The sequence below is a fragment of the Hibiscus syriacus genome, unplaced genomic scaffold (genome assembly GCF_006381635.1).
Source record: "Hibiscus syriacus cultivar Baekdansim isolate YM2019G1 unplaced genomic scaffold, ASM638163v2 tig00112206_pilon, whole genome shotgun sequence".
NCBI classification, from domain to species: domain Eukaryota; kingdom Viridiplantae; phylum Streptophyta; class Magnoliopsida; order Malvales; family Malvaceae; genus Hibiscus; species Hibiscus syriacus.
In genome coordinates this window covers 1,987,309-2,006,522 of record NW_024063267.1, presented here as the reverse complement: position 1 = coordinate 2,006,522, position 19,214 = coordinate 1,987,309, and the positions used below count along the sequence as shown (strand labels likewise).

The 19,214-nt window shown below is 32.1% G+C and overlaps 1 protein-coding gene and 1 long non-coding RNA gene across 2 annotated transcripts; one reads left to right on the top strand and one right to left on the bottom strand.

Moving 5' to 3' along the window:
- The first annotated feature begins 2,169 nt into the window (after nucleotides 1-2,169).
- LOC120175599 lies at nucleotides 2,170-2,402 on the top strand. The gene is made up of 2 exons (XR_005521262.1): nucleotides 2,170-2,262; nucleotides 2,359-2,402. It is a non-coding gene; the product is annotated as an uncharacterized LOC120175599 (long non-coding RNA).
- A 739-nt stretch (nucleotides 2,403-3,141) lies between these two features.
- On the bottom strand, nucleotides 3,142-7,570 carry LOC120175461 (transcription activator GLK1-like). The gene is made up of 8 exons (XM_039182090.1): nucleotides 7,323-7,570; nucleotides 6,484-6,534; nucleotides 5,562-5,904; nucleotides 5,393-5,469; nucleotides 5,254-5,290; nucleotides 3,947-4,154; nucleotides 3,428-3,740; nucleotides 3,142-3,320 (listed from the first exon to the last, which is right to left on the bottom strand). The coding sequence occupies exons 3-8, from the start codon at nucleotides 5,896-5,898 to the stop codon at nucleotides 3,177-3,179; spliced, it is 1,116 nt and encodes a 371-aa protein (XP_039038021.1). The 5' UTR covers nucleotides 5,899-5,904; nucleotides 6,484-6,534; nucleotides 7,323-7,570; the 3' UTR covers nucleotides 3,142-3,176.
- Between the last annotated feature and the right edge of the window lie 11,644 nt (nucleotides 7,571-19,214).

The following is a 19,214-nucleotide window of genomic DNA, read 5'->3' as shown; positions in this document are numbered from 1 at the left end:
TATTCTTTACCGATGATAAGTGTACCATGTGATATGTCATAAGACTACAATATTTGGAACCATACTTTGAAAAAAATATTTTTACCTTTTAATTTTCTCTTTTATTATCTAATTTAATTGTAATCAATTCTTCTTAAAAAAAACATCAATTTTTTAGTGTTTAATAAACAAAAAAATTCTTATTTCTTGAATCATAGTTTTTTTTTTCTGGTTGTCCTTTAGGTTCCCATGGCTTCACCTTGATTAATCCAGACCGACCCGGTTTGTACATTTGACTTTGGTGGGTGAGTCTCCCAATGGGGATTTTCTGCATTCACAAGGACTTAAATCGAGACATACTTGAACGGAATCAAGTTATTTACCACTTGAACAACCCTTATTGGTATTTTATAGTTGGCTTAAATATAAAATAAGTGCTCAAACTATAGCATTTTTCACTTGCCTAAACTATTTTTTGAATGATCTCATTGTCTAACATTACAAATATTATCACTTTAGATGTCTGAGGCGTCAACGATGTTAATTTTTTCTGTTAAGTGACACGTGTCACAATAAGAAAGTTTTTAAATTTATTTTTTAAAAATTAAAAATATTAGTATATTAATAAAAAAAATCCTAAGTTCTCTTAAATTATAAAAAGGCTTAAAATCCCTAAATCCTAACCCCAACTCCTCGTCACTGCCCTTTCCGATCATGACCACCGTTGTCGTTGTCCTAGTCATACGTTGCTGTAGTTGCCGCCAATTGACCGTCGGAATTATGTGGGATAATGATTTTCATCCTGGTATTCGTGGGGTATAAAATGTCGATTCACCATCGGTGGGTCACGATTTCATAGGGGTTTGGTTGCCAGGAGAGGTGAGGTCGAGTGAAGCTTCATCGACAAAAAAGGTCGACGTCCAACATGGGTTTAGAGGTTGAAATATAGGTTTCAAAGTTTTGGGGTTATTTTGAAATTTCTATGGTTTTTTTTAAATATAATTTTAATTTTTTTAATTATAAATAAATTTTTAAAATTATTAGATTGTGACACATGTCACTAAACAAAAGAAAATAACGCAGTTAACGACCTGAGCACTTTAAATGATAATTTTATCTCCAAAATCGTTAAAAAATAATTAAGGCATCTATTTGTAAAAAGTGTTATAATTTATTCATTTATTTTATAATTAAACCTTTATAATTTTGTCTAAAATATTTTAAAAATCTTCTTGGACGCGCCTGCTCACATCTTTTTCTCTTTGCATCATATATCTTTTTTCCTGCAATAAACACTTGCTTCAAAATATGGTTATGTTGATTAAAGGTTAATTTAAGGTTGATAGCAACAGTTGAAGGCAAAAGATAAAAAAAATTTATGTTTGTCAGTTATGTTCATCTTTTTCTCTTTGGGCACGACAATAATCTTGAAAGAGGACTCTGTTCCGGGTTGTGTTTTGAAATTTGAATTGTTGAATGAAGTTGACGATTATAGAAGTGTAAGGAAGGCAAATTAAATTTCAATGCACCACTTTTATCTGTGAGGCAGCTTTCTTCAGCACATTCCTTTTTAGCTAGTGATGAGCAGAAGATAGTTGAAAATTCTTCTTGCACAAGGGCTGATATTCTACCTTCCAGTAACTGGGATGTGAATTCGGATCAGGTGAAGGATCCTGTTGCAGTATGGGAGCAAATCCGTGGCCCTGGGAATGCAAAAGTTGGCACGGAGAACGAGTTTGAGTCTAAAGAAGCCGAGAAATTGAAACCACGTATGTTGGTTAAGTATACCGATAGCAATAAGTCTTCCCTGGAATTAGTACCCTATCAGAGACCTGCAGTTGAGAAAACACTGTATGTAGAAATTGGTAGTTCAATTTTCAATTCCACAGACACCATGCTACTGAATTGAATGCTGGTATAGAATCTTCTCTTCAAGATATAAAAGGCCTCAATATTTTAGATTCAAGTGGCATGCCAGACATTGAAATAACAGGGTCAATGAATTCCTGTCGCTCCCACAAACCTTATCTAAGAGGTCAAGCAGATGATGGAAAATCCAAGGGTGGTTCTGACTATGCTCCTGTGTTACCAAAAAGGGCATCGGAGTCTTGGCTTTCGCATGCACCGCCTGCAGTTACATCAATAAATTCATTTTGCAAGTCTCAGAATGGCACTCGTTTTAATCCTTAAAAACAGGAACACAAGATACCTGCAACTGATACCAGGTGGGAAACAATCGTCAAATCTTCTTACTTGCATCACCATCATGTCCGCTATTCTGAGGTAATGTTATCAGTATTCACCATTCCTTTAACCCGTATATTGTCTTCCCTGATGTGAGTTTCTTTTCGTAAATACTTACACCTTTGTCCTTGATAGGAACTAGTAACTCACCTTTCTCAGCAATCCAAAAGTTAAAAAAACAATAGGGGCGTCATTCAAATACTTGAACTCAACATGGTCAGAGCTGATTAAGATATTGCAGCAGCCTACCATTTTGTTTTCATCTCCCCTCCGCGAGTTCTGTTTACCTCAATTCATTAGCTCTTGCTGTTGTATAGTGGTTCATTTCTTTTTCTTAGATCAGCCATCAGTGCAGGCTGAGGAAATTGTTACATCAAAGTCGATTCAAATCTTTGTAGCACCGGATTTTCATCTCTACCGTAAGGGAATGTACTAATTCTGTATTCTTTTGATCTGCCATTTCATAGTTTCACTTTGTTACACAGGAATTCATTAGTACTTAATTCGTGTGATCTTCCCGTCCAAAGATCCCTCGTATTAGCCGAACATGGAAAAAAAAAGAGAGGTATAGATCCAATACTCTCACACAGGAGTTCATATTCATGCATGTATCAACATGACACCAAATGCATGAATGGTATTTGATGAAAAATATGTACAACACACTCATCAAACTGTCAATAACAAAGCTTCCTGTTTCCTAAGGGTCTGTACCTTTTCTGATTCAACAACAAAGAATTCAAATGAAAAAACAATTACACTTTCTATAAATCCAAAACACACACACACACAAGTCAAGGACAAGTAGTTGGAACTACCCACAATTTCCTGTGGGTGTTTTTTGCATGGTTAGACCCTTAATTAACACCCACTCGATCTTATGATAAGATACTGATTATGTTTGTGGATCAAGATATCTTCTTTGAACAATTCTACTGTGTCTTGCATTAAACTTAAGAAAGTGAAAGTTGAGTGTTAATTTCGTGCAAGCCTTTACAATGTGATTTCTTTTCATCATCAATTCCAAACCTTTGGCTTAATCTTAACTGTAGATCGGGTAACCATTCCATATCCTTCATCACTTTATCTTGATTCATCTGCATATCAAATAAATATAATAAAAAAAATATTTATAACTTATAAAATATCAGATTCTAAGATGGAATTTAAATGTATAAAATAAAAGTTCATCAATGATTACTACATTCATCAAAAGTGAGGCGTCAAACTCGGATTTATAATCATCAACTTTGCTCAAGAAATCAAGCTTGTTGGAAAGAAACTGCCCAACAATGTAGTTGTTTCCCAGGTTGGCCTCATTGGGTCTATATGTGTCCTTTCCTTTAACTTCCAATCTATTACAGATCATATGGAAAGGATGCCACCTCTTCTCTCCAAGAACCCGGCCTGGTCTCATGGGTCTCATTCGCACAAGCCCTTCATTGTTGAAGGCAGCCTTTGGGAAACCATGTTCTTCTCCACCTTTGCTTATCAAAGAATTTAGCGGTAAGTGGTGCCTACTAAAACAAAATGAGATTAAAACCAATATTGCATACGTCAAATACTCATGCATTTTAAGTTTTATCATGAATTCTTGTGTTTAAAATCATTAAATTTAAACAAATACAGTTTAAATCGCTGACAATTCATATATCCGTATTCTTTTTATGTTAATTTTCTATAAAACTTTTGATAGATTAGTATGAATCTAATTCATTGTTACCTGGGAAAGCTGGGTTTGAAATCTAGTGGCCGTTGGTAAAGAGGAGTCGGTGTGATGTTATTTTCAAGAGACTCAGCGGCTAAGACAATTCCACCATTTTCCATTCTGAAATGTTGACGAGGACCCGAGCCTACGGCGGCGGCTTGCTGCAACAATATGCTCCGAAATTCTTCCCTTCCTTTTATTGATCGATTACTTTTGCTGAAAACTGAAGAAAAAAAATATATAAGGAAACGATATTTTCAAAACTTTATTAGTCGAATATCATCAAAATTGATTCATTTTACTTAAAACTGTAAAAAGGATTTATTGAATATTGAGATATTATATTTGTTAAGACATAATTAAAACCTACATAAGATAGAATATAGTTAACTAAATGATTGATCACTTATGTTTGTATTTTGTCCACTTTTATTCACTAATTTCAAAAAATATAATATATGGTCACTTTCGATTTTAACTAATATATGACAATTAAATATTTTGGTATAATCACACATTTAGTTCATATTATTTATATATTCTTTCAATTTATTTATATTTTTAATAAATTAAAATAAAACTAATCCTCCAATTTGTTTTGCTTTGTTTTCTTCCAATCAGAGGATGACATGTGTCACCTTCTTGTTGATGGAGAATTAATATATTAAAATAAAACGTGGCATCATTCGATTGAAAGATTAAATTAAATAAAAGTAAAAACGATCATATATTATTAACAAATAAACTAAATTAAGAGAATATGTAAATAACACGGATCAAATGTGTGATTATAGCAAATATTTAACTGTCAAATCACCTAATTTGTTAATTGTTAACCACAGTTAACCGATAGTGATCACATCTTAATTAAATAAAAGTAAAAATAATCATATATTAATTAAATAAAAATAAATATGATCATATATTATATTTTTCGAAATCATCGAGAAAAATTGACAAAACACGAATATAAATAATCAATAATATTATTAGCCCTATTATTCTAACACGATCATAAATGATCACTCGATCAATTAATAAAAAATTCTTCCCACCATTGGTTTTAGTTTTTATTAAAATATAGTAATAAAAAGTAAAAAGTAAAAAAAGCATACTAATTTCCTCTTAAATGGATACGTGTACCATTTTATTTCTTTTGGTACACACTAATTTGATTCCTTTTAAATCAATTATGCCTAAATCTTGTTCTTACCGAACGATGCTATATATCTAAATATTTGATGAACATATATGAAATCTTAAAATATAAAGTAATTTTACTGTATAAATCATCGAATGAGTTAAAGGAAAAAAGAAATCACCTTGTCCGGTCACGTCAGGCTTCTTACTTCTATGCATCTGAAACAAAAACAAAAATGGAGATAAAAGAAGAAGAAGAAGAAAGGATGAATTGAAAATGTTGAAAAAGAAATCAAAATTAAAAGTGGGTGTTTGTGGCACCTGCAAATGACTCTTTACATGGGCAATGCTAAGTCCCTTCACGTTCATCAACTGAAGAACTAACTTCGGAGTTGCTTCTGAGAAAAAAAAAATTATTAAATCAAAAGATGAACAGAAAGACAAAAAGAAGAGAAAATTAAGAAACAAAGCAATGCGTGAAAGAACTGACTGCCTTGTCCACCGAGTCTTTCAACGGCATGCACAAAAGAGAGATGAAGATCAGGAGTCCACCGAAGCCGAGGCAGCTTTGACCTAACGTATTGCCTCACTCTTCTTCTATCGTTATTATTAATGCCTCCATTAATGTTATTGCTGCAACTCCCCTCACTTCTCTTCTCAATCTCATCCTCTTCAACACTAACTTCACTCTCCTTCCCAAAATTCTCATCCTCGTCCTCATAGCTCACAGCATCTTCATTCAAGTCAAAGTTCGTCCACTTCTGGGAACATACTTCGCCGTCAGCCCTCTTTTCCACTCCATTCATCTCCTTCATGTCTTCTGTCATCGCTTTCTGTTTATTATACACGACCAATGGCTTCAAATAAGTGAAAACCATTCGAGGCTGCCTATTAATTAGTAGAAACCTAATTAAAGGTTCCATGTTCGTAGTTTTATTCACCTTAAATCAACGTTTACTTACCTACTCCCATTCAAGTGCCTATTAGTATCCAATGTGTACAAGTTCAAATCTGGTGTTAAAAACACTATAATATATGTAATCAAAATGCAATAAGTAGCAATGCCCAACATTAGCAATATTGTTTTAAAATGATTCAACTGCATGTGAGGACTTTTTTTCTTCTTCTAGGTGATGGGTTTAACTGCACGCACTTATTAAGCATCTTCAACTAACAGCAACATTTATTGGGTGGAAACCATCTGCATAAACATCATCACCCACCTTTGTAAATGAAAGTATTTTCGAATTTACGTGTTCTGGTTATGACAGAATGTGCTGTTTTGTTCAGCTAAATTTAAACCTAGACAAACCACGACATTCGACCTGCTTCTGATCTCTCTGTAAAATCATTATTTATTCGAAACAGCATTAAAGCATGAAAAGAAGAATAGAAGGTCTTGTCAGACTTACATATTGATCGGAAGCTTAATCAAGAGAGACAATGAATCCACCCTATAATTTCTGCAAAAAAGGAGTTGACAAAGTTAACCAAAGATGATATAGTTCCAACCTATTATGTGGTAACAAACTAAACATCAGAACAAATTGTTCAACAAAAAAATATGCCATTGTGTAAGAAAAAAAGTAGCGGATTTCAGTTTATGATATCAAATAGGAGTAAATCATGAAAAAATTTATAATGTCATCTTTATTTTTAATAAAAAAAATACTAGAACTTATTTATTTCTAAGCTCTATGAGTACGATTATTTAACATAAGGATAAGAGACAGAAAATGGGAGACTGTCATCTGTAAAGCTCTTTTGTATTTATATTTTATGGTGATGAACTTGAGTACGTATATATGAAAAAAAAAATAAAGCTTGGAATCCAATGAAAAGCTGGAGCTAAATTTAATCGAGACTTGAGTTGAGATTGATCATTTACCAGTCCTTTATAAAATAATTTTAGGTGCAGATTGAGTGGGAAAAGAATCAATATTATGATAAGAATAAAAGATTGTTTCAGAAATGTTCGATTTCTGAAGAACCTGAAATAAGTAGTTCATCTCCAAGGCTATGATACTATTAGAACATCATCACTCATCATTCCAGAAGATCTTTTCATAAAATATAGCTTCAAAATTTTAAAAGAGAAAGAAAAAAAGAGACTATATATCAATCCCAAGACACAGAAAAGAACATCACAAGTTAACCTAAATGATTTTCATGTAGAAAATATGCAAGCCAAAGAAGAAAAAAAACAATCAATTAACGGGAAGGATTCATTTTTTTCCTCACGGATACAAACCATTGATGCAGAAGATCCCAGCCAATATTTCTTCCAAGTTGTTGATCATCACATAACCCTTCAACTTGAGAGAATTTCTACGGAAAATATATATATATATATATATATAGAGAGAGAGAGAGAGAAGGAAGGAAGGAAGGAAGGAGAAAAAGAAGCTTGAGGGCGAGGTTTTTACAACTTGGTCTGAGGATGTTTGTATTTGGGTATGATTGAACCGTGGAGCTTAAGTCATCAAATTATATAAGATCTTCACCTTCATGGTCTCGACCAAAAAGCACAGATCGACGGCATTTTGACACTGCACATGTTATCTTAAAAATGCAAAGCAGTAGTCTTTTCATCACAGAGGGAACTGTTGCAGACATCATGTGACTATTCCGTCCTTTTTTTTATAATTTCTTTTCCTTATTTCTATGAATTGAGTATTGAATTCTCCTGTTTGACAGTTGTCTCCCTGTAAAAAAAACAACTGATTAAAGAACGCTTTCTTTCTTTGGTGATTAAACTAATTGTTTGACCTTTGGTTAATAAGAGCTTAACTCTATAGAGACACTATATCCTCTCGATATTTGTATCGTGATTAACCAAAAGGGTTACTTTTTACATGATAATTAAATACGATTTTTTAAAGAAAGGATGGGACCATTTCTTCATCAACCCTTCAATTTCTTCCAACCTAAACAAGACTTTTTTAATTTTGTATTTTCAATTCTTCTTTATTTTTCAGTGCAAATATATTTTTGTATGACTTTGAATATATATATAAGAGCTAGGATAAATTTATAAATTATAAAATAAAAAATTATGTTAAAATCAATAGTTGAAATTATATTTAATTTTTTTAACTTATAATTATCCCCCATTTTCACTCCTTATATTAAGGTGCAAATTTTAATTTCAATCATTGATTTTTATTTATTTAATAATTATAAATATCGTGTAAATAGATTCTCATTATATTCATTATATTTTCAAATACGAGAAAACAGATTTGGTCGTTCTTCTAACATTAGAATTATTGTGGGGTCGAAAATGGCGAGCAACAGCCCCAAACTTTGTCAATTTTGGTGGGTCTAGTCTCTTGTATTCAAACAAGTAGCCCGTAATCATTTTCCCATTTTTTTCCAATTCTTAAGCAGCTGGGCAATGGAGAAAATTAATTTAGAAAAGAATATATATATATATATATATATGTTATTTAATGAATTGAATGAGCTTTGATTGCAAACCTACATTTCAACATCTTCTTCACCTCATTGGGAAAGGGAGGAAAAAGTGTGGGTGAAATTAATGTGTTTGAATTCTTATAATATGTTACAAATAAAAATTAGGATGGGGGCGTAGGGCATGATTTGGTCAAAATAATTTTAGCTTTTAGCCATATAAACGCTTCACCCATACACTTAACTGTCACAACAAAAAAGGGTCTGCTGATATTTATTGTTACTAAAAGGTTTACCTTAAGAGGCTGAGCTGCAGATGGGGATTTGGACTGTTCATGTTTGATTCTGTTAAAAAGTGGATTAGGTTTGGCTAATGACACCCAAATGTGGCTGGTTATGTGTGACATGTTCATTTTTATTATTATTTTATTGTTCCAAATTGAACACCCAGGTAAGATGCTTTTCGGACAAAACAACTGGGAACTCCTTGTTTGTCTTCTCCTTTGCATGGGGAGTCGACATGCATTTCGTTTTTTGTTTGTTTAAAACCATGCGAATCTTGATCATTTCATGGATGAACTTCACGTGGCATCAACATTCAGTATCGCAATACCCGTCATCAGAGACGGACGCTGGGTCAGTGGTGAACCTACAACAAGTTTAGGTGGGCACGATCTTACCTTAAAATTTGAATTTTCTTCAATTTATTATTTATTTTAAAATTTGTATTCATCATGAAATTTAATTTGTGTACATTTTATATAAAAATTTTATGTTATTAAGGTATATGTGTCCACCTTCAAAAATAATTTTGGATCCACCACTCCGCATAATTTCTTATTAGAAGAGACGAACTTATAAAATTGTTAGAGTGAAAATATATCATTAATAGAAAATAAAAAAATATTTATAAGACAAGAGAATTTAAAATTTCGAGGTATATCCATCACAATCTGTCAAGGATCCAGTGCAAAGAAAGATTCATGAAGATAAGTCCATAAATGAACTTTAATATCCCAATAATCTAATGCCTTTATCCTGTTTGATTGTTTCTTATCATTGTTTGGTTTTCTTCCTTTTAGGGTCATATGAAACACATGAACCGGCACACCAGATTGCAACCTGCTTTCCAAAACATAAAGTCAATTAATCAATAATTACGGTTCATAAAAGAGAATCATGTTCATCAGAACCATTTTGCATGTTTTCTGGACTCGTTTGATCGATCAAACCAGTAAAAAGAAGAGCAGTAAAGAGCGGTTCAATAAAGAGCCTAATATGATCAGAGCAGTTGTGTAGGAAACAATCATTAGCCCATCGTCATGACAAAGATTAATAATAGATCGGTCGTATTCATATGAGTAGTTGCAACAGATAAGACTTGATTATCTCAGATCTAAAACATTCACTTCTTTCACATAATATCTGAATGAGACTATCTGTCTACTACTACTACTTAATAAAGTGTACAGTGGCAAAAGTTCAACCTTTTTAAATGCCCTTTCAGTAAGCTATTGTAAACGGTGATAGAGCAGTTGATGCTAAAACAAGCAGGCAGGGAGGACCAGACTGGTAATAGATATAGACTTAAACAAGCAATAAGCAACTAATTGACAGTAGATGCAGGCAATTAGTTTAACAGTGTAATTTGTCAAATTTGAAGTTATTTCAGATCTGACCTAAATGTACTCTCAGCTATATATGAAGGCCCTAAAATTAATTGCAGGTTGATGAACGTCAATATTTCTCTGCCTGCATCTTTTGATGGAATTAAAATGGTAGTAGCTAGCTTCAACTTTAATTGATTTACATGTCCATCATCAGAATTTATCTTCTTTTTTTCTCAAATCATCGCATGAAACCCTTCAGAGGAGAACAACAGATGTTGGTTACTATACAATAAGGTGGGGAGGCCTTTTCACGTTTACACTTTAGTTGAAAATGGAGCCCCTTTTTTCTTTTTTCTTTTTGATGCTTCTTTTTCATGTCAGATTTCCGCTTTCTGAAGAAATTAAAGCGTATTAGTAAAAGACAATTACTGGCATTTTTAGATGGTTTGATTTCATCATGTGCCTAGCTGGACCAATGCAAAATATACATGCATGCATTTACTGCGTTGCAAATGTTTGCACATGGGACAAGTTAAACAGAGATTAAAGGTAGGGAGGTAAGAATATTTATGAAATTCCCTCTGCTACAATAAATCTTCTTTATGGTAACTACCAGAAAAAATGTTGGAAAAATGATGTTATTCTGGGGAATTGAATGATAAAGAAGTTGGATCAGAAGCATTGAAGAAGAAGGGAATTGGTTGGACTCCTGGAAATTATAATCTATACAAACCTGTAAAAGAAGCAACGTGTCAAAGAAAATAAATTAATAGAATTTAGAAAAAAATCTTGCCAATAAAAAAAATTAGCAAGGAGTTTAATGTTTGTTCCTCAAGTCTTCCCGAAGACATCAAGTGCTCCTCATATTTTGTTTTACATTGCAACAAACACCTTAATTATGAAAATAAATTCTCAGATACCCATTTGATCAACAATGATATTCTTCCCACATTATTATCGAAGAAAATTTGCCCCCGGAAATGTCTTGCATAAACAATTTCCTGGTTGGTCATTGGTGACTAGACCAGTATATTCCTGCAAAAGTAAATTCATTGTTTGTAATAATGGGGTGCATGGAGTTTGGTGCACAAACTCATGGGCACGTTTAGTATGACTCGTAGGTAGCTACAAAACTAAATGCAGCTCTGAAATTATCAGAGCCCACCAATCTTCTGTTCATGTTTCTCACAGTAGCATTAACAGTGGCAACGGTACAGGTAGGTTTAACTCTGCAGCACTACAACCTTTTACCTGTTTTATAAACTTAAATTCTTTTACCATTTCATTGTCTTCAACAGCTTGCCTGACAAGTATAGCAGAGTGTAACTATAAGAGAAAAAATAAAATTACAGAAGGATTTAGAGTTAGGATTTGAATTTTCAATGATTACCCACACGTCTTTCAATGTAAAAAAGGTAATAGAACATGTTTGTTTCTGCACGTTTGGCTCGTGGCTCGTGGCTCGTGGTTCGGGTTCAGCCTCATCCAACGGATAGAATACTATCATGATTAGTACTTGATTTGTAAAATAAATGAGTCATCTAACTTCAACCCAGCGTGTGAAAATCGGCAACCAAACTTGTGGATGCATTAAATAAGGACTTGAGACGGTTCATAAGGGAACTGCTAACCATTTCTGCAGCGCTTGTGGCCGAACATCAGAGACTATTTAACTTAGAGTATTCTCAAGTCGATTTGAAAATTTTAAAGTTTAACTTACTTTACATTCAAAATTAAATTTGAAGTTCCACAAGATACGAAAGTTTGTCAGCTTAAAATTTGACTAAAATTCAAAATAAAAAATTGAAGTTCAACTCGAGATCGAAAAAAATTGAACTCAAAATATTTTTAAACTTAACTCATTTTAAACTTAAACTCGAGCTTGAACCTAAATCTTAAGTAGATGAAAAATTTTATATTGCATTTTTCTAAATAAAAAATAACATAAATATTAATATTATTAATAATTTCATTAAATAAATTAAAGTTTAAATATTTATTTCGAGTTTCTCGATAACTTTTTGAGTCAGGTAGGAAACTCGTTTCAATTAGTTAAGTATTCGAGTCGAATTTATTCAAATAAAATTCTAACTAAATTTTATTCAAATTGAACTCAAATAAGTTAGAAGATATTTGTTCTCATTTACAACCTTAAGCCGAACGTGTTATACATCAGAACATGTTCTTCTCTCGACATTTATCTAAGAGGTGACCCCGGCCCTCTGTTGATTCAATGGAGAACTAGAAGTTTTCGACTTCAAAATTGTAGGTGTCTGACAATTTTTGAGTTGACAGCCCGACAAAACTCAAGTACAAAAAATATTAGGGCAAACTACATAATAGATCATTTTCGTTTGAGTTTAGTAAATTTTTTCTTGGATTAAAAAATATAATATTTGGTCACTTTCGTATCGTTTTAATTAAGATATGATAACTGAAAGCTAACGATCATTAAACCTTTAACAATTTGCTGATGTGACACAGTAAATATATAAAATTAAAATTACATCATTTTCACGTAGATAATACGTGGATTAAGTTTTAGTCACTTTTCTTTCATATTTGTACACTTTTGCTCACCCAATTAAAAAAACATAAGTTTTGGTCCCTTACGTTATTGTTTTATTAAGTTTTATCACTTACATTATCGTTTTATTAAGTTTTGGTCACTTGGATGTTGAATGTCGTTAGTTTGATGAAGTGACCCATTAGTAAAATGGTTTAATTTTTATTTTAACCCCTAAACTTTGTACAAAATATTAATTATAAGTCTTTGTAAATTCAAATTAGTTTAGGAACAACATTTTAATTTACTCATTTTTTAATATTCTTTCTCCCCAACTCCTAATATTGCTCAACTTCTCCTCACTTATTCTTTCGACATCTCTGCTCCATTACAATAGTCTTTTTGTTTCTTATTATTAGTTGTAATTATTTGAAGTTAAATTAGGTGGGTTCTCAATGGTAAGGAAATTTATAAAAAAAAAGTAATAAATATAGTGAAAAATATAGAGAATTTGCCATTAAAACTCTGAAAAAATTCACCATCATGACGATGCCACCGCCTCGAGCCTAGAAAACTAGAGCTTATTCAATGGCGACATTATTGACGATCGATGAATGTTTTATTTTGTTATTATTTTGTTACTAATTACTTCGTGTTATCTCTTTGATATTGCTGATTTGGGTATGGACATACGAGCATGACTTTGGGCATGACGATGTCAACGTGGAAGAATCTGCAGTCCAGTCAACGATAACTTCTAGAAAGCGACCCAGTTAGCAGAAACAAGAAGGAAGAATAGGCGGGCAAAAACTCTTTAAAGCTAAGAATTGTAATTGAATTTAAATGTTTGGGCAGACGAAAACTCTTTAGAGCTAAGAATTGTAATTGAATTTAAATGTTTGGGAATTATTATTTTAATTGGGATTAATTATCTCTCTATTATTTAGGATTTTAGATTGCTATTAATTAGGATTTAAGTATTTTAATGTTCTTAGGATTATATTTAGGTGTTTTATTTTCTTTAGGTATTTTATTTTCTTTAGGTTATCTCAAACTATAAATACCCATTAAGGTTAAACTTGACAGATGTACTGCTTTTGGCTTTAATTAGCTTTGGGATTACCATCTCCGACGCGTTGTTGGCCAAAGAAACCCTCGAGATGCGAAAGATTATCAAGAACGTTTCGTCGCATCTGAACATGATCGACCTCCACGATGTTTATGAAGACCAAACTGACGTTCATTTAGTACTGCAGCTCTGCTCCGACAATGAATTATTTGATCGGGTTGTCACGGAAATGAAGTACTTAGAGGCTGACGCAATGGTAGTGGTGCGACAGATAACCCATATCACATAAGTTAATGGTGATTCATATGGATTTAGAATTCGAAAATTGCTTGTTATTGATCAAAAATAAAGATTTAACGTTTAAGACAATGGATTTTGGATTGAGTTTTTTGGATGAATTCGCGAATTCAGTTATCAGGTTATTTGGATCCATTGATTATGTTTCACCCGAGGTGCTTTCTCAAGGGAAAATCATCACAAAGAGTGAAAGGTTATTTGGGTAAATTGAATTGTCTTCTTGTTCCTTGTTGGATTTAGCATTCTGCAATCTTAATATTTGGAAATTGAATTTTAGTTTATATAATTCAGATTATCTAACTTTGTTTTATCGCTGGATGTCTACCCTTTCATTTTTTTTCTGAACTTGTGGTGTTATTATTTGTTATCGAAAGTTGGAAATCTTATGTTACGCTTGAAATGCAACATGAGTCCTTGAAATAAGGAAAATGGAGCAATGGAGCATAGATGTCTAAAGAAGAAATAGGGAGAAGATGAACAACAATAGGGTTGGGAAGAAAACATATTGAAAATGGATAAATTGAAATATTATCCCTAAACTAGTTTGAATTTACAAAAAGACCCATAATCAATATTTTGTCTAAAATGTAGGGGTTAAAATAAAAATTAAATCAATTTACTAACGGGTCACAACATCAAACTAATGACATTCAACGTCCAAGTGACTAAAACTTAATAACACGATAACGTAAGTGACCAAATCTTAATAAAATGATAACATAAGGACCACAACTTATGTTTCTTAAATTTAGTGAGCAAAAGTGTGCCAATATGAAAGGGAAGTGACTATTTATGTAGTTTATCATTTTATATATTTACCATATCACGTTAACAAATCGTTGAGGGTTTAACGACCGTTAACCTTCAATGGCCACGTCTTAATTAAAACGAAATGAAAGTGACCAAATATTATATTTTTTTGAATATAGTGAGGAATTAAAAGTTCATAAAACTCGAATGAAATTGACCAGATCTGTAATTTACCCAAAAAAAATTATAAAACCTGAAACCTACTCAAACAGAATGATAATGTTAAAAATGTTATAGCATCGTTCTTCGAAATGTTAGTGTCAGAAGGCTTCAGTTTAGTCGATTGCATACATTTTTTATCCATACAAATATGAACCTTTTGTACTTCTAGCCAACTGATCTGGTACGCATAAAACTTTAATTACCAAAACTGTTAACAGTTATTATTGTCGGAAAATTCACTGGTAAGAACATTTTCTTTTCCTCAAAATTCACAAAATAGTAACTATAGTCGGAAAACCCAAAATTAGATTTTAACACGGATAACAACAAACGACGAAAATTTATCTATGAATATATATTATTTTATATTTATCCTAATTTAACAAAAGAAATCATCGAATAAGTGATTTATAATGTAGCTCTTTTCCCAAAATGAAGGAATGATTTCTCAAAGTAAAGGATGAACTTTAGTCGGAGTAAACAAAGCTGGATAAACTTTGCAAGTGAAAGGAAGAGAGGTTGCGAAGAGAAGAATGAAAGGGAATAAAAGAGAACTTGGTGAGTGAGTAATAATTTAGAGAATACTTTAAATTTATAGATGAAAATTAAGGGTAATTTGTCAAAATCCATAAAAAATATTTCATGTAATTATCCAAATATTTAACACACATTTAAAATTCAAAATAAATAAAAAATCCTTGACCAGAAATTTAAATAAAATTCGAAAGATAAAACAACTTAAATATTTAATTTATAAACAAATTGTGTATGATAGAACCCACTTTTTTACATTACATTATTCCACTGGCAACAGTAAACGAGAAAATTATGTGTTTCATGATAGGTTAATTTTTCATGTTCATTATGTTGCAAATACATATTACTTTAGAACGAGAAAATTATGTGTTTCATGATAGGTTAATTTTTCATGTTCATTATGTATCTATCAATAATAATAGATTGATAAAATGTGCTCTGAACCCTCCTCCCTCGATCTTGAAACTTTTACTCCATCTTGAGAACCTCCGACCATCGAGGAGGTCGCCAAGAAGGTTCGCCTCAAACCTTCTGATGCAGAGAGTGTTCCAGAAGTGGACATGATCATTACAGACCAAAGCACGGGGCAAAGATCTTATGCCTTTATCCTTTTTGGAAGCACAAATGATGATACTATGTTGGATTAAAATCCATAATTGTAAGCACATATTTATAATATATATTGTTATCATAAAATGATATAAATTAAGTGACCAATTATGTTATAAAGTCATGGAAATAAAAATGTAGATACTATTAAAGTTGTATTTATTAGTTGATGAGGGGCAGGGTTATAAGTACAAACAATAACTTATTTTAAAATCAGTTATATAAAGGGTTATGGTCCCCAAGAAATAGACAATCTTGTATTTATTCTTATCTTCGTTAGAGATAAGGGAACTCTATCTTCTTGGAATATTACTACCAAAGAAAGATTCAAGGATTTCAACCTATTAATTAATTCAGACATGTTTCTGCATCTAGTCTTTATTTTATTCTTGATGATTTGGCATGATTAGATCCTGGTTAATTTCATATTTATTATGATTTAGTTCTAACAAGTGATATTATCACTAGATCATGTTGAATAATTGATTACTACAAAGATTAGTCTTTTTTTGGACATAACTTATTGTCAATGTTTGATTACTACAAAAAGAGTATCATTTACTGTTAATATTACTATCCAAAGACCTGATATTAATGTAGTGTTTGGTTTCTTCTGATGTGAATTAGCCATAATTCTAAATTTATTTGTTTACTTAAGATGTGAGCTTCAGTTTTATTTATATTTTGTTCTATCTTCATTTTATTTATTTATTTATTGCTATCACAATATCTGGTCTATGAAAAAATGTACTTAGAAAAGTGAATATGAAAGAATGGGTAAATGCACTTACATAAAGTTTTGGTTGTATGAACATAACCTTTGAGCTAAGGAAAGAACAATTTCCACCTCTAAAGGGAATAACATTCTTAATTGGTATAAGGGATTTTGAGAGGTGAAATTTGTTTAAATTGCATATGTCAAATGGTCATGAAGCACAACATTTTAGAAGCCTTTAAGGGCACATAATCAGAAAAGATTACTAAGGTTAATGGTTTCCTTGATGAAATTGAGAAATATTTTTTCCAAAAACAATAAGGTTTAAATGACATCAGTTTTGACTACTTTGATGTCTATAAAGTATAAGAGTTAAGAAAATGTGAGGGAATACATTATGTATATGTTTCATATTACTTCAAGACTTAAGACACTTAAGATCAATTTTTTTTTGAAGAATTATTTGTTCTTGTGTTTTCAGTATCACTTCCTATAAAGTTTAATCAACTCAAAGCGAGAAATGAACTCTAAATGAGCTCATTTTTCATTGTGGTAAGAGGAATAAAGGTTAAAGCATAATAAGTCTAAAAGTACTCACTTGAAAAGTGCATATAAAGATAAGGGCAAAAAAATCATAATTAAGTTGTTAAGGGTCCAACTTAAAAGAGACAATGATATGTCACAAATGATTATTCTCTTTTAAGCTAAGTTGAGACATATAAGGAGAAATTAAATTCTAAAATGGTAAGCAACTACTTTGGTTATTTTGAGCGGTCCAGGGGTTATAAGTTTTATGATCTCACAATTAAAAATATTTTTAAGGTGAGATCTATAACACTATCTTTTAGGATGTTGAGTTTGGAGGAATAAATAAGGTTTAAGGAGTTAGTTTTGAGGAGGAATTGGATTATAACTGAATTCTTAATATCACTTTTGATGATATCCATGTGTTCATACATATCTTTAATCAAGAAGTGAGTCTAGAATCTCAATAAAATTATTTTTGAACAATTCTCCAATTAAGAAAAGAAATTGTTACGGAAGATCAAACTCAACAATCTCAAAGAACAAGTGTCATTAGGAATATCCACGAGATGAGAGAAATATTATTTTAGATTATTATGTTTCTACAAGAAATAAGGATGACAGTAGAATGATGAAAGATGATCTAATCAACTTTCGTCATGTCATAAAAGTTATGACTCTCAAAAGTGGATTAATGCCAAGTAAGAAGAGTACAAGTTTTATACAAGATAATAAAGTTTGAGGACTTATCACATTACCTGAAGGTGCAAAGTTAATTTATTATAAATGAGTATTTATAATCAAGATGAAAGTACTGAGCCACTCTTTGAGCGTGTTCCAGATAGCTTGGGATGAGGTCATCCCTTTGTTTAACTCTCCACTTAGCCTATTCCCAACAATAGTGCCACTGTATAGCTCATTCATAAGGGACTATTGGCAGTACACTTGCCCTTTTCTGAAAAATCTTGAACCATAACCCCAAGTTCATTCACACGCTTCCCCAATTTTTAACCTTCCCAACGACTTGGATTGTCTTCTCGACTTCGGTATCATCGTAAAGTTGTCTCTAAACTTAAAACCCTACCTTTCATTTTCTCGTTTTGGGCTCGACTCTCTTGTAGTTGTTGCTCTAATTTACTATTTTCCTTTGAAAGTAATTTCACCTGATTTCTGCTTTGCTTAAGCTTTTATTTGCTTCCCTCAACTTCTCTCTTTAAACTTTCCACTTATTATCTCCATTAAACAGTTGATTTACTTGCGTTAGCGGCCATCTGAGCTTTTTACCATTCGTTGGTATGATAATTAGAGATCATCAAAATCCAATCAGAATTGTTTTTCTACTTTTTCAATTTGGTTAGCTCGACCTTTTTAGATATCAATCTCCAATCCTTTTTGGTACACATCGTCTTCTATCTTTTATAAAGTTTCTTTTCACTGCTTTCTTTTAGCCTCAAAATCATGTCTAGCTAATTCTAACAGAGATGGTACAGCTCTAAAATGTTCTTCCATGGGCTGGGTATTTTTGGGATTGACCATCGGGATGTTATCATTAACTCGATTACTCCTCCACTCTTCATATTCTTGTGAGAGTTTCAAGTCGAAGGTGAAGAGATTTACTCGACAAGTATTCTTCCATGCATCAACAACCCCTTTGACTTTACTCTTATAATGCTCTCCTTTGAATACAAACTCTGACCCAGATAAATCCCAAGTTACAGGAATAAACTTCCTTGACCCATACTGTTTGGAAACCAATAAAAGAGCATATCCCACGGAACCCCATATGCCTGACAAAGGAACCAAATCTCGTTCTCCATACCTATAGAGTATGTCTGAAAAGATATTCCACGAAGCGCGCCATAATATGTCACCATCTCGGATATCTTTGA

Excerpts from the sequence above, each read along its gene's own strand:
- LOC120175461 (XM_039182090.1), bottom strand. The coding sequence starts at position 5,898 with ATGACAGAAGACATGAAGGAGATGAATGGAGTGGAAAAGAGGGCTGAC. Across the intron at positions 5,291-5,392 it reads ATGTAAAGAGTCATTTGCAG|ATGCATAGAAGTAAGAAGCC; the intron begins GTGCCACAAACA and ends TTTTTGTTTCAG. Across the intron at positions 3,321-3,427 it reads ACGCCTCACTTTTGATGAAT|ATGAATCAAGATAAAGTGAT; the intron begins GTAGTAATCATT and ends TTTGATATGCAG.